General features: G+C 42.6%; 1 protein-coding gene across 3 annotated transcripts in view; it reads left to right on the top strand.

Annotated features, from left to right (window-relative positions):
• The window catches only part of USP34 (ubiquitin specific peptidase 34), a 1226195-nt gene that overhangs the window by 1135951 nt on the left and 69793 nt on the right, over positions 1-20451 (top strand). For all 3 annotated transcript variants that reach the window (XM_053712051.1, XM_053712050.1, XM_053712048.1), the window contains one exon: positions 1035-1158. In XM_053712051.1, the coding sequence (XP_053568026.1) occupies positions 1035-1158 (124 nt within the window). The remainder of the gene's footprint in view (positions 1-1034; positions 1159-20451) is intronic.

The raw sequence follows: 20451 nt of genomic DNA, 5'->3' as shown, positions 1-20451 counted from the left end.
TAGTTGATAGCAGTGATTGCTTTGTTGTTCCTGCTCTTCTGTTTCCTCCATCTACTTGACTATATGTATGACTGACGGACTTGGGGAGAGTGGGAGGGATAAAAGCTGTGTTGGGTGTTTTTTCCTTCTAATAGTGGACTGGAGTATAATCCCACATGTGATGTCTCATGAACTCATGAAATAATTTAATGTATCTGGTAATCATTATTATTTTTTTGTGAGGATTTACACTAAAATAAATGGTCAGCCATTGGTTTTTGCCTTTTAAAGGGACATTAAACAGTAGATACATTTCATGCACCTTTCTCTAATTATGGGTTCTGCCATTTTGAAACCTAGGTTTCACTGCAGGTATCTGTAGGAGTGTTGCTGCATATGTGCAAACACATCAGCACTGGAATGCAGTGAGAGCTAGATTTCAGCATAGCAGCAACCTTTACTAGATGCAGCTGGGTAGTAATCTCATTACAGGTATACCCCGCTCATACAGCGGGTTAGGGATCGGAGCCCCACTGTAAAGTGAAAACCGCCTTGAAGTGAAACAAGGCAGTTTTAGCTTTCTTTTCACTTGCCAGTGTTTTTAAAAACTTGAAAACATGTTTGAACTAACATATATTAGGGGTGCAATAGTGCTACGTTTAGTTTAACACTAGCGCACAGCACAGTATTCAATTAGTATTCAATAAATACTGTACCTGTAAACAAGTGACAAATACTGTAGTAAAATTTGCCAGACTATAGCACTGAGACACAGATTGCACTGTAATGATGTAAACAGAGTGAATTGCGCATAACAAAATGGTGCCAGTCAGTCACTTTTCTCGCAGTCTCACAATGATTACAGCACTGTTTCAAAATCCTTGGAGGTTGAACTTCAACTCCACAAAGAGCTGTATTAGCGAAGCGCTGTAAAGTGAGGTATACCTGTACTAAGCTTATAAAATGTATTATAGGATTAATGTTGATTTTAGTTCTGAACCATAGTATGTCTTGTATAGTGGTGGCTGTAGATTTACCATTATTTTTTATTTCAGGGTAAAGATGAAGTCTATGATCGCATGCTGCTAGATTACCTGTCTTCTTATCATCAGTTTATCCATCTCCTCTGTCGTGTAGCAATCAATTGTGAAAAGTTTACAGAAACATTAATAAAACTGAGTAAGTAGATAAATGTGTGACACTTGGTTCCTGCTACATATTTCTCTTTCAAAGAAGCAAACTATAATGGTCTATCTTTTCAAAATAGTGAGCACATCACAAAACTAAAAACAAACCATTTTAGAGGACATTTATGTTTTATATTTATTGATAGCTAGGTAAAGGAATATGTTTCTGTCCCTGTTCTAAGGACAACCAATACAGAGATTGTGAGGCCAGCATAAGTCTTATAAAAATCCTTTCCGGATTTTTTTCCTTACACCACCAAGGGATATTACACTGTTGCACCTAAGATACACGTCACGCCAGCAAGCTTGTAGGGAAAGAAGGTACAGAGCATTCTTATCGCTTTTAAATGCACAAGTCCATTTAACTAAATACTTATTTAGAAGCATTTTTGTTTAGAAAACCTTTTTCTTTCTAATGACACGATGAGTCCACGGATCATCTAATTACTATTGGGAATATCACTCCTGCCCAGCAGGAGGCGGCAAAGAGCACCACAGCAAAGCTCTCAAACCTAGTGAGCTGCCTAGCTGATTTATGAGGTAAGTGCTGACTTTATTTTTCTGGGTGAACAGGAAAAAGTGGGCACGTTATTCACTAAGGGACACACAATTTTCTCCTATATGTTTAGGGGAACATATAATGGCAGTGTGGTTATGGCAGGCACTGGGGCTGAGAATTAATACAAAAAAGGCTCATTTTATGTGGTTTCACTTCTCCCGGGGGCTTGTTTTTAAAGTATGCCGACCGGGAGGTTAATTTTTTTAGACGCCCACGATGGTCGGGGCTAACTGAGACGGCAGTTTGCTGTTGTGTGCCATTTCCCCCTTCGTTCACTGTGACCGGAGGGTGCAGATAACAGTCTCAGACAGGGAAGCGCATAATAAGTTTTAAAACATGCGCTTTTAGGACCGGACAGCTGTTCATTATACTGCAAGTCGAGTTCCGGATCTTTTACTAGAGAAATACTATCCGGTGTCAGCAGGGCAGGTAGGCACCTCAGCTAAGCTGAGGTGGAGAGGCTGTCAGTAGTACTTGCATAACACTATTTAGTTACTTACTGCAAAAAATAAAAAGTTGCGTTTTAAAATTTAAAGTGACAAACGTTTTTTGTGTTTTAATTTTTATTAAAAATGTAAGTATTTTTTTGTAATTTGTTCCATTGTGAGTCAGAATGGACCAAGAAGCCTTGCAAAATGTTACTTGTTCTTTATGTTTTGATTCTAATGTGGAATCACCTATCCCTTTAGTTCCTCATGTATTGAGAGAACTTTAAATTACAGGGATCAACTTTTTTTTGAGCCAACATTGTCTAAGGCGGATGCTGTTCAGGAGTCTGACAATGTTCAATATATACCGCAGCTTTCTCCTCAAGTGTCCAAAATGTTATCGCCCACTCATGCAGTGCCCTGCTCTTCCTCTGAAACTCCACCTGGAGTCACGTTGCAAGACATCGCTTCTCTCATGTCCTCTGCGGTCTCTGATGCGTTGTCACAAACTGCTTGTGATAATTGCAGCAAACTTTGGGGACTTATGACTGCTGGGTCCTTCACGGAAGTGTCTTTTTACATATCTTTACGATTATACTGCACTGGGAGAGTATCCACCTTTGAATCTTTGACTAGGGCTCATTTGGTCAAGCCCATTACATTCTCGCTACTGCTGTTATAATCAGTGACTGGGACTGACACTTAGCAGTAATTTGTTAGAAATTTTGGGCATAACGCTGATCTGTGCACAGGGATCATGGATGGACACAGGGTGGACACAGTCGTGGGACCTGCCGCTAGTGTGAATTTTTATTCCTTGTGGAATGCAAGTGAGAGACATGAATGTACAGTGCTAGCCGAAAATTTCTTTACATTGGACAGAACCCAGCAGAAATTGACCACTTTGTTTGAGGAGATGGAATATCTCATGAGCAAAGAGAATAAATATAAGTGGGACATTTGGACTATGGAAAATTATTTAAAGCTTAAACTTATACCTAGGGGTTTAAGAATAAACAAATACCCCACGTTCTCCACAGAGGACAGGGCATTCATTTGTAAATGGAACAAAACCCTTTCAGAGTATTCCTGGAACTTGATGCGTCTCCTTATTATATATAAAAACAAACAGGTTCAAGAGATCACAATCAAAATAACCCAAGTACAAGACGAACTAAACAGACGGTGTGATAATGCTGACTTTGCCAGATTCGATAAACTGTTACATGATGCAGTGGCAGAAGCTAATAACTTGTTGTTAGAAATTAAACATTCTATATTTATAAGGGACTAGACTGATTTTAATAACAATACTGTCTATGTTTGGAACAGAAAGGAGAGGACACAAAAATATAGGGAATATAATCAGAATTCAAGTTCCACAAATAGGGGAAGAGGCTTTAGAGGCAGACGTAGAGGCAGACAACAGAGAAGGATTCGCTTTTCAGAAAGTGAAGCCGAATCAGGTGGTGATAGCTCAGCTTCAGGCGAGGAGGATACATCACCAGATGAATCCTCAATACAAAATAGACCTGCCCAGATATCACATACTAGTGAGATAACTAGGCCTAAGGATAAAGCTAATGCCTTACCGCCCCTATCCTGAAGAATGCTCCGCCTACTTCTAGATACACCACACAGGTACAGGAGACAGTGTATCCCCGAGAATCACCCAATAGAATAGAAAATGCTGAATTGAATCAGGTTTTTTCCCGCAAAGAGACGGGGGGAGAAGATTTAATGGGAACAAACAAAGGGGCTCTACACACTCAGGAAGAATCAGAGGCAAACGAGATATCGGTAATTAACTTATCCTCACATAACCTAAGTACTTTAGAATATAAGGTCTTAAGTCTGGGGATGGGATTTGTTCAACACCTTAATTGATGTGAACAAATTGGTACGGAAAATAACCTTGAAAAAACATTTCTCTAAAAACTCTGACACTAGTAGGGCTGAGGATAATACACAACAGGGCCCGGTAAATTGTAGGACCAATAACATTGCGGATGACTTGGAATTTCAGGATCTGTGTGGTCTTTCAACACTGGAAGCACTTAATGTGTCTAGTGAGGAACTGACCGTTACTAGTTTCCCAAATTCAAGTGTCCCTCATTTTACCCAATACACACTAGGGGATCTATCATTGAGAGATTCCAGAGTAGGGTTGAAGCTGATCTTAGTAAGTTGTATTATTCGTAAAAAAATAAGTAATCATAACCTTACTGTGGGGGAGAGAGAGGCCTTAGCAAAATTGAGCAATAACACCTCTCTGGTGATAAGGGCTGCGGACAAAGGGGGGTCTGTGGTGGTGATGAATAGATCAGACTTCATCAGTGAAGCCCACAGACAGTTACACAGTGCCAAAGACTATCGGGTTCTGAATTCAGACCCAACTAGTCTTTTCAAAAGGAAACTTGAAAGTCTAATAGACGATGGTATAGAGGCTGGTTTCATTGATGAAGAAACCAGTAATTATTTACTGGTAGCCAACCCCACAACCCCCGATTTTCAACCATCTACCGAAAGTCCACAAGTCACTGGACAATGTGGTCGGTAGACCCATTGTGAGTGGCATTGGCTCCCTTCTGGAACACAACTCAGAATGGCTGGATCAGGTTTTGCAGCCTATGGTGCCAGAATTGTGGAGCTATGTGAGGGACACTATGCATATTTTGAAACTTCTTGAGAATATAGAGTGGAAGGAAGATTACATCTGGCTTACAGTAGATGTGAAATCACTCTACTCCTCTATTCCACACGCTAAAGGTTTACTAGCCCTTTCACACTTTCTCAATAAATACCATGGAGAGGATGGTGATTACTGTGAGTTTGTGATCTGAGTGGCCGAATTCTTGTTATCTCATAACTACTTTGAGTTTGAGGGGGTATACTACCTCCAGACGTGTGGGACTGCAATGGGGGCCAAGTTTGCCCCCTCGTACGCCAACCTGTACATGGGTTGATGGGAGAAGGACCACATCTATGGAGGTGGGAGCCCCCTCAGCTCAAAGATAGTTTTCTCTTGTTAAGTGTATCCAGTCCACGGATCATCCATTACTTATGGGATATTCTCCTTCCCAACAGGAAGTTGCAAGAGGATCACCCACAGCAGAGCTGCTATATAGCTCCTCCCCTCACTGCCATATCCAGTCATTCTCTTGCAACTCTCAACTAAGATGGAGGTCGTAAGAGGACTGTGGTGTTTTAGACTTAGTTTATTTCTTCAATCAAAAGTTTGTTATTTTTAAATGGTACCGGAGTGTACTGTTTATCTCAGGCAGTATTTGGAAGAAGAATCTGCCTGCGTTTTCTATGATCTTAGCAGAAGTAACTAAGATCCTTTGCTGTTCTCACATATTCTGAGGAGTGAGGTAACTTCAGAGGGGGAATAGCGTGCAGGTTTTCCTGCAATAAAGTATGTGCAGTTAAAATATTTTTCTAGGGATGGAATTTGCTAGAAAATGCTGCTGATACCGAAATAATGTAAGTAAAGCCTTAAATGCAGTGATAGCGACTGGTTTCTTGCTTATTAATAGAGATACATACTCTTATAAAAGTGTATTTTAAAACGTTTGCTGGCATGTTTAATCGTTTTTTATATATGTTTGGGGATAAAACTTATTGGGGCCTAGTTTTTTTCCACATGGCTGGCTTGATTTTTGCCTAGAAACAGTTTCCTGAAGCTTTCCACTGTTGCAATATGAGTGGGAAGGGCCTATTTTAGTGCTTTTCTGTGCAGCTAAAAATACTGACAGAGACATTCAGCTTCCCTCTGCATGATACAGGACATCTCTGAAGGGCTCAAAAGGCTTCAACGTCGTGTTTGAGGAGGGTAACAATCACAGTAGACTGTGGCAGTTGTTGTGACTGTGTTTAAAAAAAATAAAAACGTTTTTGTCATTTATTTTTCTGTTTTTGTTATTAAGGGGTTAATCATCCATTTGCAAGTGGGTGCAATGCTCTGCTGACTTCTTACATACACTGTAAAAATTTCGTTAGTGTAACTGCCTTTTTTCACTGTTGTTTCAAATTTGGACAAAATTTGTGTTTCTTAAAGGCGCAGTAACGTTTTTTTATATTGCTTGTAAACTTGTTTTAAGTGTTTTCCAAGCTTGCTAGTCTCATTGCTAGTCTGTTTAAACATGTCTGATACAGAGGAACCTACTTGTTCATTATGTTTGAAAGCCATGGTGGAGCCCCATAGGAGAATGTGTACTAAATGTATTGATTTCACCTTAAACAGTAAAGATCAGTCTTTATCTATAAAAGAATTATCACCAGAGGGTTCTTTCGAGGGGGAAGTTATGCCGACTAACTCTCCCCACGTGTCAGACCCTTCGCCTCCCGCTCAGGGGACGCACGCTAATATGGCGCCAATTACATCAGGGACGCCCATAGCGATTACCTTGCAGGACATGGCTGCAATCATTAATAATACCCTGTCAGAGGTATTATCTAGATTGCCTGAATTAAGAGGCAAGCGCGATAGCTCTGGGGTTAGGAGAGATACAGAGCGCGCAAATGCTGTAAGAGCCATGTCTGATACTGCGTCACAATATGCAGAACATGAGGACAGAGAGCTTCATTCTGTGGGTGACATCTCTGACTCGGGGAAACCTGATTCAGAGATTTCTAATTTTAAATTTAAGCTTGAGAACCTCCGTGTATTGCTTGGGGAGCTGCTCTGAATGACTGTAACACAGTTGCAATTCCAGAGAAATTGTGTAGGCTGGATAGATACTATGCGGTGCCGGTGTGTACTGACGTTTTTCCTATACCTAAAAGGCTTACAGAAATTATTAGCAAGGAGTGGGATAGACCCGGTGTGCCCTTTTCCCCACCTCCTATATTTAGAAAAATGTTTCCAATAGACGCCACTACACAGGACTTATGGCAGACGGTCCCTAAGGTGGAGGGAGCAGTTTCTACTTTAGCAAAGCGTACCACTATCCCGGTTGAGGACAGTTGTGCTTTTTCAGATCCAATGGATAAAAAATTAGAGGGTTACCTTAAGAAAATGTTTATTCAACAAGGTTTTATTTTGCAGCCCCTTGCATGCATTGCGCCTGTCACTGCTGCGGCGGCATTCTGGTTTGAGGCCCTGGAAGAGGCCATCCATACAGCTCCATTGGAGGAAATTATTGACAAGCTTAGAACACTTAAGCTAGCTAACTCATTTGTTTCTGGTGCCGTTGTTCATTTGACTAAACTAACGGCTAAGAATTCCGGATTCGCCATCCAGGCACGTAGGGCGCTATGGCTTAAATCCTGGTCAGCTGACGTGACTTCAAAGTCTAAATTACTCAACATTCCTTTCAAGGGGCAGACCTTATTCGGGCCTGGCTTGAAGGAAATTATTGCTGACATTACTGGAGGCAAGGGTCATACCCTTCCTCAGGACAGGGCCAAATCAAAGGCCAAACAGTCGAATTTTCGTGCCTTTCGAAATTTCAAGGCAGGAGCAGCATCAACTTCCTCCGCTTCAAAACAAGAGGGAACTGTTGCTCATTCCAGACAGGCCTGGAAACCTAACCAGTCCTGGAACAAGGGCAAGCAGGCCAGAAAACCTGCTGCTGCCCCCAAGACAGCATGAAGGAACGGCCCCCTATCCGGAAATGGATCTAGTGGGGGGCAGACTTTCTCTCTTTGCCCAGGCATGGGCAAGAGATGTCCAGGATCCCTGGGCGTTGGAGATCATATCTCAGGGATATCTTCTGGACTTCAAAGCTTCTCCTCCACAAGGGAGATTTCATCTTTCAAGGTTATCAGCAAACCAGATAAAGAAAGAGGCATTCCTAAGCTGTGTGCAAGACCTCCTAGTATTGGGAGTGATCCATCCAGTTCCGCGGACGGAACAGGGACAGGGGTTTTATTCAAATCTGTTTGTGGTTCCCAAGAAAGAGGGAACCTTCAGACCAATCTTGGATCTAAAGATCTTAAACAAATTCCTCAGAGTTCCATCATTCAAAATGGAAACTATTCGGACCATCCTACCCATGATCCAAGAGGGTCAGTACATGACCACAGTGGACTTAAAGGATGCCTACCTTCACATACCGATTCACAAAGATCATCATCGGTTCCTAAGGTTTGCCTTTCTAGACAGGCATTACCAATTTGTAGCTCTTCCCTTCGGGTTGGCCACAGCCCCGAGAATCTTTACAAACGTTCTGGGCTCACTTCTGGCGGTTCTAAGACCGCGAGGCATAGCGGTGGCTCCGTATCTAGACGACATCCTGATACAGGCGTCAAGCTTTCAAATTGCCAAGTCTCATACAGAGATAGTTCTGGCATTTCTGAGGTCGCATGGGTGGAAAGTGAACGTGGAAAAGAGTTCTCTATCCCCACTCACAAGAGTCAACTTCCTAGGGACTCTTATAGATTCTGTAGAGATGAAAATTTACCTGACGGAGTCCAGGTTATCAAAACTTCTAAATGCTTGCCGTGTCCTTCATTCCATTCCACGTCCGTCAGTGGCTCAGTGCATGGAAGTAATCGGCTTAATGGTAGCGGCAATGGACATGGTGCCATTTGCGCGCCTGCATCTCAGACCGCTGCAATTATGCATGCTCAGTCAGTGGAATGGGGATTACTCAGATTTGTCCCCTCTACTAAATCTGGATCAAGAGACCAGAGATTCTCTTCTCTGGTGGCTATCTCGGGTCCATCTGTCCATGGGTATGACCTTTCGCAGGCCAGATTGGACGATTGTAACAACAGATGCCAGCCTTCTAGGTTGGGGCGCAGTCTGGAACTCCCTGAAGGCTCAGGGATCGTGGACTCAGGAGGAGAAACTCCTCCCAATAATATTCTGGAGTTAAGAGCAATATTCAATGCTCTTCTAGCTTGGCCTCAGTTAGCAACCCTGAGGTTCATCAGATTTCAGTCGGACAACATCACAACTGTGGCTTACATCAACCATCAAGGGGGAACCAGGAGTTCCCTAGCGATGTTAGAAGTCTGAAAGATAATACGCTGGGCAGAGTCTCACTCTTGCCATCTGTCAGCGATCCACATCCCAGGCGTAGAGAACTGGGAGGCGGATTTTCTAAGTCGTCAGACTTTTCATCCGGGGGAGTGGGAACTCCATCCGGAAGTGTTTGCTCAACTGATCCATCGTTGGGGCAAACCAGAACTGGATCTCATGGCGTCTCGCCAGAACGCCAAGCTTCCTTGTTACGGATCCAGGTCCAGGGACCCGGCAGCGACGCTGATAGATGCTCTAGCAGCTCCTTGGTTCTTCAACCTGGCTTATGTGTTTCCACCGTTTCCTCTGCTCCCTCGACTGATTGCCAAAATCAAGCAGGAGAGAGCATCAGTGATTCTGATAGCGCCTGCGCGGCCACGCAGGACCTGGTATGCAGACCTAGTGGACATGTCATCCTTTCCACCATGGACTCTGCCTCTGAGGCAGGACCTTCTAATACAAGGTCCTTTCAATCATCCAAATCTAATTTCTCTGAGACTGACTGCATGGAGATTGAACGCTTGATCCTATCAAGGCGTGGCTTCTCCGAGTCAGTCATTGATACCTTAATACAGGCACGAAAGCCTGTCACCAGGAAAATCTACCATAAGATATGGCGTAAATATCTTTATTGGTGTGAATCCAAGAATTACTCATGGAGTAAGGTTAGGATTCCTAGGATATTGTCCTTTCTCCAAGAGGGTTTGGAGAAAGGATTATCAGCTAGTTCTTTAAAAGGACAGATTTCTGCTCTGTCTATTCTTTTGCACAAGCGTCTGGCAGAGGTTCCAGACGTCCAGGCTTTTTGTCAGGCTTTGGTTAGAATTAAACCTCTGTTTAAAACTGTTGCTCCCCCGTGGAGCTTAAACTTGGTTCTTAAAGTTCTTCAAGGAGTTCCGTTTGAACCCCTTCATTCCATTGATATTAAACTTTTATCTTGGAAAGTTCTGTTTTTGATGGCTATTTCCACGGCTCGAAGAGTCTCTGAGCTATCTGCCTTACAATGTGATTCTCCTTATCTGATTTTTCATACAGATAAGGTAGTTCTGCGTACCAAACCTGGGTTTTTACCTAAGGTGGTTTCTAACAAGAATATCAATCAAGAGATTGTTGTTCCATCATTGTGTCCTAATCCTTCTTCGAAGAAGGAACGTCTCTTACATAATCTGGACGTAGTCCGTGCCTTGAAGTTTTACTTACAAGCTACTAAAGATTTTCGCCAAACATCTTCCCTGTTTGTCATTTACTCTGGACAGAGGAGAGGTTAAAAAGCTTCGGCAACCTCTCTTTCCTTTTGGCTTCGGAGCATAATTCGCTTAGCCTATGAGACTGCTGGACATCAGCCCCCTGAAAGGATTACAGCTCATTCTACTAGAGCTGTGGCTTCCACCTGGGCCTTTAAAAATGAGGCCTCTGTTGAACAGATTGCAAGGCTGCGACTTGGTCTTTGCTTCACACCTTTTCAAAATTTTACAAATTTGATACTTTTGCTTCTTCGGAGGCTGTTTTTGGGAGAAAGGTTCTTCAGGCAGTGGTTCCTTCCGTTTAATCCTGCCTTGTCCCTCCCATCATCCGTGTACTTTAGCTTTGGTATTGGTATCCCATAAGTAATGGATGATCCGTGGACTGGATACACTTAACAAGAGAAAACATAATTTATGCTTACCTGATAAATTTATTTCTCTTGTAGTGTATCCAGTCCACGGCCCGGCCTCTCCTTTTAAGGCAGGTCTAAATTTTAATTAAACTACAGTCACCACTGCACCCTATGGTTTCTCCTTTCTCGTCTTGTTTCGGTCGAATGACTGGATATGGCAGTGAGGGGAGGAGCTATATAGCAGCTCTGCTGTGGGTGATCCTCTTGCAACTTCCTGTTGGGAAGGAGAATATCCCATAAGTAATGGATGATCCGTGGACTGGATACACTACAAGAGAAATACATTTATCAGGTAAGCATAAATTGTTTTTTTATAGGAGGTTCATTGATGACCTCCTATTTATATGGAAGGGAAATGACAGTGAACTTACTGCGTTCCTGAGTTTCCTAAATGACAATGACCTGGGATTGAGTTTTACCTTTGAATCAAGTTTCACTAACATCAATTATCTTGATGTCACACTCTTGGGAATTATTGGCGAGAAAATACGCACTGCAGCATATAGGAAGCCCATTTCGGGCAATACGCTGTTACACGCCAGAAGTTACCATCCCAAGATTGTTTTCAAGGGTATTCTCAATGGACAGTTCATTCGGTTGCAATGGAATTGTTCTGAGGTAACTGACTTTGAGAATGAGGCTAGAAAATTGTCGGATAGGCTACAAAACAGGGGCTATCACAAGAATCTTGTGAATTTGGCCCTGGAAGAGGTCAGACTAATTGATAGAAATAACCTATTGTGCCCCAGGGTAAGAAATACCAAAAAGACTGGGAGCACTGGGGATGATCTCTTCTTTGTAACGGATCATTTGGAACAGTACACACAGGTTTGTGATGTAATCAGAAAGCATTTGCCTATGCTTAAGGCAGATGAGGACTTGGCAGATCTGTCAATCAGGTCTTGCCATTTCTCATACTGGCGTAATAAAACAATAGGCAACATAGTGTTCCCGACAAAAATTAGTGAGAGTAAAAAACATGAGTCATCTTGGCTCACACAAAAAGGGATGTTCAAATGTCACAATAGGGAGTGTGTTGCCTGCGAAAAAGTTCAGACAGGGAGCCAGTTTAGCTCATTACTCACGGGAGAAGTGTTCCTGAAAAATATGTGTCTGAACTGCAGGTCAACATATACTATATATCTTGCCTCATGTGTGGCCTGCAATAAGCAATACGTAGGCCTCACTACTAGGGCGGTCAGGACACGCATTAGGGAGCACCTTTCCAGTATCAGGGTGGGAACAGCAAGCACACCCCTGGTTCAGCATTTTGCTGACATTCATGGAAAGAGTGCAGACACTTTCCGTTGGACATGTATTGAAAGAGTATTGAGACCCCCAAGAGGTGCTGACAGGGACAAATTGTTAGCCAAACGTGAGATCTTTTGGATCTTCACATTAAAAACAAGACACCCTTCAGGTCTGAACTCTATGTACAATCTGATTAATTACTGGGAGTGAGGGCATGTGGCTGGTGATATAGACCTACTCTCTCCTCTACAATAGGGACTTGTCCTTGTGTCCTATTTGCATTACAAATTACCTTACGGATCAGTTAATATGCAAGGTTCAGCGCTAATGATTCAGTAGATGAACTGGTACAATACATAGGGCTATGTATGTTTCACAGTATTTTAGAGTCTTCAATGTAGGTTTAAAACTAATAAACACACTGAATATATTTATAGGGTTAAATTGATTATACCCTGGATAAGCATTTATTAATTCCTTGAAGATCTAGTATTGTGCCAAGTTTCTACAAAGAGAAAGTGTTCAGGAACACCTGCTTTTAGGGGTGTATGCCCGTCATTAATAATTAGCTCATTAAAAGGAACTGCAATGACAGGAATTAATAAGCCTGTGATTGTAAGTACAAAGGTGTAATATAATTCTAACATTTAAATATTACATTTCTATGAACACTAGGCAGCACTTCCAGAAATGTACTAGTTAGGGGAAGGAAAAAAATACCCCCTTTTTATTTATGAATATTTACCCCCTAGTTATTATAATATGAGGGATTATTTCATCATAAGGGAGAACATTTAACATTAGCTGGAACTGATGTGGATAGTATTAATAATAATAAAAGTAATAAATATAGTTGTGTGTTCACTTTTGATGCTAGGGGTTATTCATGAGAGACTTAAAATTATACATTAGAAGAGTTAAAACCACGATTTGAAATGTAGCCACATAAGGGTTAAGAAGCAATGAATATGTTAATTTTGCACTGAGCTATTGCCCTATAGGAGTCATTTACTCTGTTTTTAAAGGCGGCGTTTTTCCTACGCAAATTGGCAGCTTTGATAACGGCAACAAGCCGAAACATGTCAGCTGTACGAACTGACTCCTAATAGGGGAATACCACCCTGTATCCTGTTGTTTTTACAACCATTTTTATTGGATATACAAATAAAGATTTTTCGTTTTATTATATTACTGGTGCTCCATCAATTCTTTGTCCTCCTTTGTTGTCTGCTTTTCCCATGCTGCAGGGAAAGCCCAAGAGGAAAAGTAAGCATTCATTAAGTGAGGTTACTGACGCAGTTGTTGCTATTTCGAATTCCCCCTCCCAGAAGCCTGAGGAGGAGGATACTTCGGTAACATCTGAAGGTGAAATCTCAGACAGTGTAATTCCTCCTACTGATACTGAAGTTCTATCCTTCAGGTTTAAGCTAGAACACCTCCGTCTGTTACTCAAGGAGGTTTTAGCTACACTGGATGACAGCGACACCATGGTCGTCGTCAATCCTAAAAAATCCAGTAAGCTAAATAAATATTTTTATGTACCATCCATGGCGGAAGTTTTTCCTGTACCAGATCAAGCTACTGAGATTATTGCTAAGGAATGGGAGAGACCGGGTATCCCTTTTTCTCCATCCCCTGTATTTAAAAAGATGTTTCCTATAGCAGATTCTATCAAGGAATCTTGGCAGACGGTACCCAAAGTGGAAGGGGAAATTTCCATGCTAGCCAAGAGAACTACTATTCCTATAGAGGATAGTTGTTCCTTTAAGAATTCTATGGTTAAGAAGTTAGAGGGGTTACTCAAGAAGATGTATGTACACCAGGGTTTACAATGGCAACCCGCGGTTTGTATTGTTACTGTCACTAGTGCGGCAGCATACTGGTTTGATGCATTGTCTGACTCTATTCGGACAGACACTACTTTATCACGGATACTTCCCTTCAGGTTATTAAGCTGGGAGCTAAGATTTCTGGTTTTGCCGTACTGGCCCGCAGAGATTTATGGTTAAAATCTTGGTCTGCGGATGTGTCATCTAAGTCTAAACTTTTGGTGATTCCTTACAAAGGAAAGACTTTGTTTGGACCGGGGTTGACAGAAATTATTTCTGACATCACGGGAGGAATGGGACATTTCCTCCCTCAGGATAAGAGAAATAAACAAAAGGGACGTCAGAGTAATTTCCGTTCCTTTCGAAATTTCAAGGGAAATCCTTCCACTTCCTCCTCCAAGCAGGAGCAGTCCAAGCCTTCCTGGAGACCCAATCAGTCTTGGAACAAGGGAAAACAATCCAAAAAGCCTGCTATTGAATCAAAAGCAGCTTGAAGGGTTGCCCCCGATCCGGGACAGGATCTTGTGGGGGGCAGACTTTCATTTTTTGCTCAGGCTTGGATCCCTGGGCGGTGGACATCGTGTCCCAGGGATACAAACTAGAGTTCAAGACTTTTCCTCCCAGGGGCAGGTTTCTGCTTTCAAGATTATCTGTAGACCAGACAAAAAGAGAGGCGTTCTTATACTGTGTAGGAGACCTCTCCGACCTGGGAGTGATAGTTCCTGTTCCAATGCAGGAACGGGGTCTGTGGTTCTATTCCAATCTGTTTGTGGTTCCCAAAAAGGAGGGAACCTTCAGACCGATTTTAGATCTCAAGAGTCTAAACAAATTCCTCAGAGTGCCGTCCTTCAAGATGGAAACTATTCGTTCCATTCTTCCTATGGTCCAAGAGGGTCAATTTATGACGACGGTGGATTTTAAAGGACACGTACCTGCATGTTCCCATACACAGGGACCATCACAAGTTTCTAAGGTTTGCATTTCTAGAAAAACACTTCCAGTTTGTGGCTTTTCCATTCGGTCTTGCCACAGCTCCCAGAGTTTTCTCAAAAGTTCTGGGATCCCTGCTAGCGGTGCTCCGATTGCGGGACATTGCAGTGGCACCTTATCTGGACGACATTCTAGTTCAGGCGCCTTCCTTTCAACAAACAAGATCTCACACGGAAATGTTGTTATCTTTCCTGGGGTCTCACGGATGGAAGGTGAATTTGGAAAAGAGTTCCTTAGTTCCAAATACAAGGGGGATTTTCTTGGTAACCATTATAAATTCCTTATCAATGAAGATTTTTCTGACAGAAGTCAGGAAATCAAAGATTTTCGATTCTTGCCTAGCACTTCAGTCCTCTTCTCAGCCATCAGTGGCTCAGTGCATGGAAGTAATCGGGCTGATGGTAGCGGCAGTGGACATCATCCCGTTTGCCCGTTTCCACCTCAGACCTCTGCAGTTAAGCATGCTCAGGCAGTGGAACGGAGATTATACGGATCTGTCTCCGCGATTTCAGCTGGAGCAGGAGACAAGGGATTCTCTACTTTGGTGGTTGTCTCTGGATCATCACTCCCAGGTAACCTTTTTTTGCAGACCCTCTTGGGTGATTGTGACAACAGATGCCAGCCTTCTGGGATGGGGAGCAGTCTGGGGCTCTCTGAAGGCTCAGGGAACATGGACTCGGTCGGAGTCTGTTCTACCCATAAACATTCTAAAACTGGGAGCAATCTTCAATGCTCTCCTGGCCGGGCCTCAGTTAGCTTTGGCCCGGTTCATCAGGTTCCAGTCGGTTGATGTAAGCCACTGAGGTTATTTTGTCCATCAGGGAGGAACTCAGAGTTCCTTTGGCCATGACAAAGGTAGCCAAGATCATTCAGTGGGCAGAGACCCACAATTGCTGTCTGTCGGCGATCCACATTCCAGGAGTGGACAACTGGGAGGCGGACTTCCTGAGCAGGCAGACCTTTCACCCGGGGGAGTGGGAGCTCCATTCGGAAGTGTTTTCCAGCCTGATTCTCAAATGGGGTCAGCCGGAATTGGATCTCATGGCATCTCGGCAGAATGCCAAGCTCCCGAGGTAGGTGTCGAGGTCAAGGGACCCTCAGGCTGTACTGATAGACGCTCTGGCGGTACCTTGAAATTTCAGTCTCTCATACCTATTTCCTCCGTTCGCTCTTTTACCTCGGGTCATTGCTTGAATCAAGCAGGAAAGGGCATCAGTGATCCTCATTGCACCGGCGTGGCCTCGCAGGATTTGGTATGCAGACCTGGTGGACATGTCATCTCTTCCACCTTGGAGACCTCCGTTGAGGAAGGACCTTCTACTTCAAGGGCCCTTCCTTCATCCAAATCTAGTTTCTCTGAAACTGACTGCTTGGAGATTGAATGCTTAATTTTATCCAAGCATGGATTTTCGGACTCGGTCATTGAGACCATGATTCAGGCTCGTAGACCTGTGACTAGAAAGATTTACCTTAATATATGGCGTAAATATATATATTGGTGTGAATCCAAAGGCTACTCTTGGAGTAGAGTTAGGATTCCTAGAATTCTGTCCTTTCTCCAAGAAGGTTTGGAGAAGGGTTTATCTGCAAGTTCCCTAAAGGGTCAAATATCTGTCTTGTCTATTTTGTTACATAAGTGTCTGGCAGACGTCCCAGACGTGCAATCGTTTTGTCAGCCCTTGGTCAGGATCAGGCCTGTTTTCAAACCAATTACTGCTCCCTGGAGTCTTAATTTAGTTCTTAAGGTTCTTCAAGGGGCTCCGTTTGAGCCTTTGCATTCCTTAGATATTAAGTTGTTATCTTGGAAAGTTTTGTTTCTTGTTGCTATTTCATCTGCTTGTAGAGTGTCAGAGCTCTCGGCATTACAGTATGAGTCCCCTTACCTTATTTTTCATTCAGATAAGGTGGTTTTACATACTAAATTAGGGTTTCTCCCTAAAGTAGTTTCAGACCGGAACATTAATCAGGAGATTGTTGTTCCTTCCTTGTGTCCTAATCCTTTTTCTCAGAAGGAACGGCTTCTACACAATCTGGACGTGGGAAGTGCACTAAAATTCTATTTACAGGCGACTAAGGATTTTCGTCAGTCTTCTGCTCTGTTTGTGGTATTCTCTTGGAAACGTAAGGGACAGAAAGCTAAGGCTTCTTCTCTTTCTTCGTAGCTGAAGAGTATCATTCGCTTTGCCTATGAAACTGCTGGACAGCAGCCTCCTGAGAGAGTTACGGCTCATTCTACGAGGGCTGTTTCCTCTTCCTGCGCATTCAAAAATGAAGCTTCTGTGGAACAGATTTGCAAGGCTGCAACGTGGTCCTCTCTTCACACTTTTTCAAAATTCTTTAAATTTGACACTTTTGCCTCGGCTGAGGCCGCTTTTGGAAGACAGGTTCTTCAAGCAGTGGTGCCTTCCGTTTAGGTTCCCTGTCTTGTCCCTCCCTTATCATCTGTGTACTCTAGCTTGGGTATTGATTCCCAATAGTAATTAGATGATGCGTGGACTCATTGTGTCATTAGAAAGAAAACAAAATTTATGCTTACCTGATAAATGTATTTCTTTCTTGACACAATGAGTCCACGGCCCGCCCTGTTCTTTAAACAGGTTGTTGGTATGTTATAAACTTCAGACACCTCTGCACCTTGTTGCTTCCTTTCTCTTCTTTACTTCGGTCGAATGACTGGGGTTGGAGGGAAGGGAGGTGATATTTAACAGCTTTGCTGTGGTGTTCTTTGCCGCCTCCTGCTGGGCAGGAGTGATATTCCTAATAGTAATTAGATGATCCGTGGACTCATCGTGTCAAGAAAGAAATACATTTATCAGGTAAGCATACATTTTGTTTTTCTTCCTGAAGCTGGCTTTGTCATTCCCCCAAGAAGAAAGTAGTTTCACAGTTTGAATTTACCAACAGTCATAAGGTGGATTATTAATGTTGCTTCTCGTGCAATGTTCATTGTTTTTTGTGCATTTAATCATATAAACTTTTTCATTTACTTGCTTTCTGTGTTCTAACATGAAAGCATTAACCCCTACTGTGAATTTCACAGAAAACTTCCCCAAAGTACCAGAGAATTTTTAGCATTTTTGCTATCACTCGATTTACACTTGAATAGAGCCTTTAGTTTTAGATTTACCTATGAAAACAGTGTATGATAGTTTCAACAAGATATTTATTCTCAGAATTAATAAATTAATGTACACAAAAAAATATATATAAAAAAGGATTATTATCACGTTACACAAAAACCTGTATGTGTATTGTTTTTTTGTTATTATTTAATATTATTTTAAGGTTTTTATCTGCAGCTATGTCTAACATGATGCAATGAGGTAACACTCATTTGGTATAGCAGAACTTCGCAAATACGTCAAAATTGACTCCCAAAACAAAATATATTTATAAACGCCCTATTTCATTCCATAAGGCAGGGAGAGTCCACAACTTCATTCCTTACTATTTGGAAATAGAACACCTGGCCACCAAGAGGAGGCAAATACACCCTAGCCAAAGGCTTAAATATCCCTCCCACTTCCCCTATCCCCCCAGTCATCCTTTGGATTTCGTCACTAGAGGAGGATGGCAGAGAAGTGTCAGAAGATTCAGATAGTCTTGTATGGGTATGTTCCCTTCAAGAGAGGACTGGCGTTTTAATTAATCATATAAACCTCTCAGTGAGAGTATTGATGAAAGTTTGAGTCTGGATATGGAGGGAAAGTTTTTTCTGCAAAGCCATCCAGACTAACTAACAACTCCTAAACAATCAGTGTTAACAAGTTACACTGCTTGCTTTTCCCACACTCAGGTCCCTGTCAGAGGATCGCTAAAAGGCTGTTACAAAGCACGGATCCTGGAGGGTAAGTCTGTTATTTTCAGATAGCAGGGACACCTTATATAGGGTCACAGTGTTACTCATCTATACCTCAGTAGGATTGAGGGTTAATATCTCCTCAGTGGGAGTTTATTTGGAACAGTCTGGGTAGTTTATATACTGCTTTAACATTTGTGAAGAATGTTTTCAGGGCTCATTTAGACTGTGTACTTTTGGCTGGAACAAGCAGGTTTCACTTTCACTTTTGTGAGTTGCGCAGCTCCTAATAGCTTTGCGCACTTTTTCATAGCAGGGGAGGTCCTGCCTTGTGCACTATGTGACCGGGTGCAGCTTCATTTACTTCCTTACAATCCTGCTGCAGACAACACTCATGAGGAGTGTTTCTTGACAACTTGTCTAGGTCTAGGAGGTGGTGAGTGCCCCAGCCATTGGTTTAGTAAAGGTGCCTTTCTATATTTAAAGCGTTTATTTTTGTATTGTTTTTCTCTTTCTACTGTGGGATTACATACCTACTATGGAGGACTCTGATAATGTTAGAAGGTTCCACTTCTTCTGTAGTGCTTAATAATACCTGCTTATATTGTGAGGAGGCTGTGGTTTGCCCGCCTGCTCAGTTTTGTTCCATTTGCTTGGGTACTGTTTTAAAGTCTAAGAAGGCAGCTAAATCTGCTATTAACCCTAGTGCTATTAGTCCCTCTGAGCCATCAACCTCTCAGGATTCTGTGAATCAAGAGATTACTACCCTTTCTACCCTAACCCCTTCACATGCAGTTCCCCACGGCACAGCTATTTCTCCTTCTGGAGGGGGCCTTTTTCCTGCGGACTTTACCGCACAGTTACAATCGGCGGTATTCATGGCCCTGAGTGCCCTACTTATCTCTGGGAAATGTAGGAGAAAGTTTAAACACAGTTCTCCTGTTTTAGATTAATCTAATTTCCAATCAGATCTAGCTTGTATGTCCCATGTTTTTTACTGAAGGAGGTCCTGTCTACGCTAGAAGTTCCAAAGGCTAAGCTACCTGAGGAACCTAAGATCTCTAAGTTAGATAGGGTTTATGAAGGCAGGAAGGTCCCACAAACTTTTCCGGTCCCAGTTCATATGGCGAACTTTATAAGTAACGAATGGGAAATAAATGGAACATCCTTTTCTCCCTCGACTACTTTTAAAAAATTGTTCCCGGTCCCTGACTCTCAATTAGAGCTGTGGGGCTCCATCCCTAAGGTGGATGGTGCCATTTAGACGCTAACCAAGCGTACTACTATCCCTCTTGAGGATAGCTTTTCCTTTAGCGTACCTATGGATAAAAAGTTGGAAACTTTCCTGAGGGGAATGTTCCAACACGCAGGATTTTTATTTCAACCGACGGCAGCAGTGGCCGGGGCCGCCTCCTACTGGTGTGACTCCCTGTCATAACTTATCGTGGTGGAATCTCCCCTCAAGGATATTCAAGAGAGAATTAAAGTTTTAAGAGTAGGTAATTATTTAATCTGTGATGCGAATATGCAGATTATTCGCCTGAATGCTAAGGCTCTCTGGTTGAAGTCTTGGTCTGTGGATATAACTTATAAATCCAGACTCCTTTCTCTTTCTTTCAAGGGGAATATTTTATTTGGACCAGGTCTGGACTCCATCATCTCTACAGTTACTGGAGGGAAAGGTGCCTTCCTACCTCAGGACAAGAAGAACAGACCTAAGGGAGGGCAGTACTCTAATTTTCGCTCCTTTCGTTCGGACAAATCGCAGCAATCTCAATCTTCAGCCAAACCCGAGCAGCCCA

This window comes from Bombina bombina, chromosome 4 (genome assembly GCF_027579735.1).
Source record: "Bombina bombina isolate aBomBom1 chromosome 4, aBomBom1.pri, whole genome shotgun sequence".
Taxonomy (NCBI): domain Eukaryota; kingdom Metazoa; phylum Chordata; class Amphibia; order Anura; family Bombinatoridae; genus Bombina; species Bombina bombina.
The sequence above is the reverse complement of the archived record's forward strand: the minus strand, read 5'-3'. Positions and strand labels throughout refer to the sequence as shown.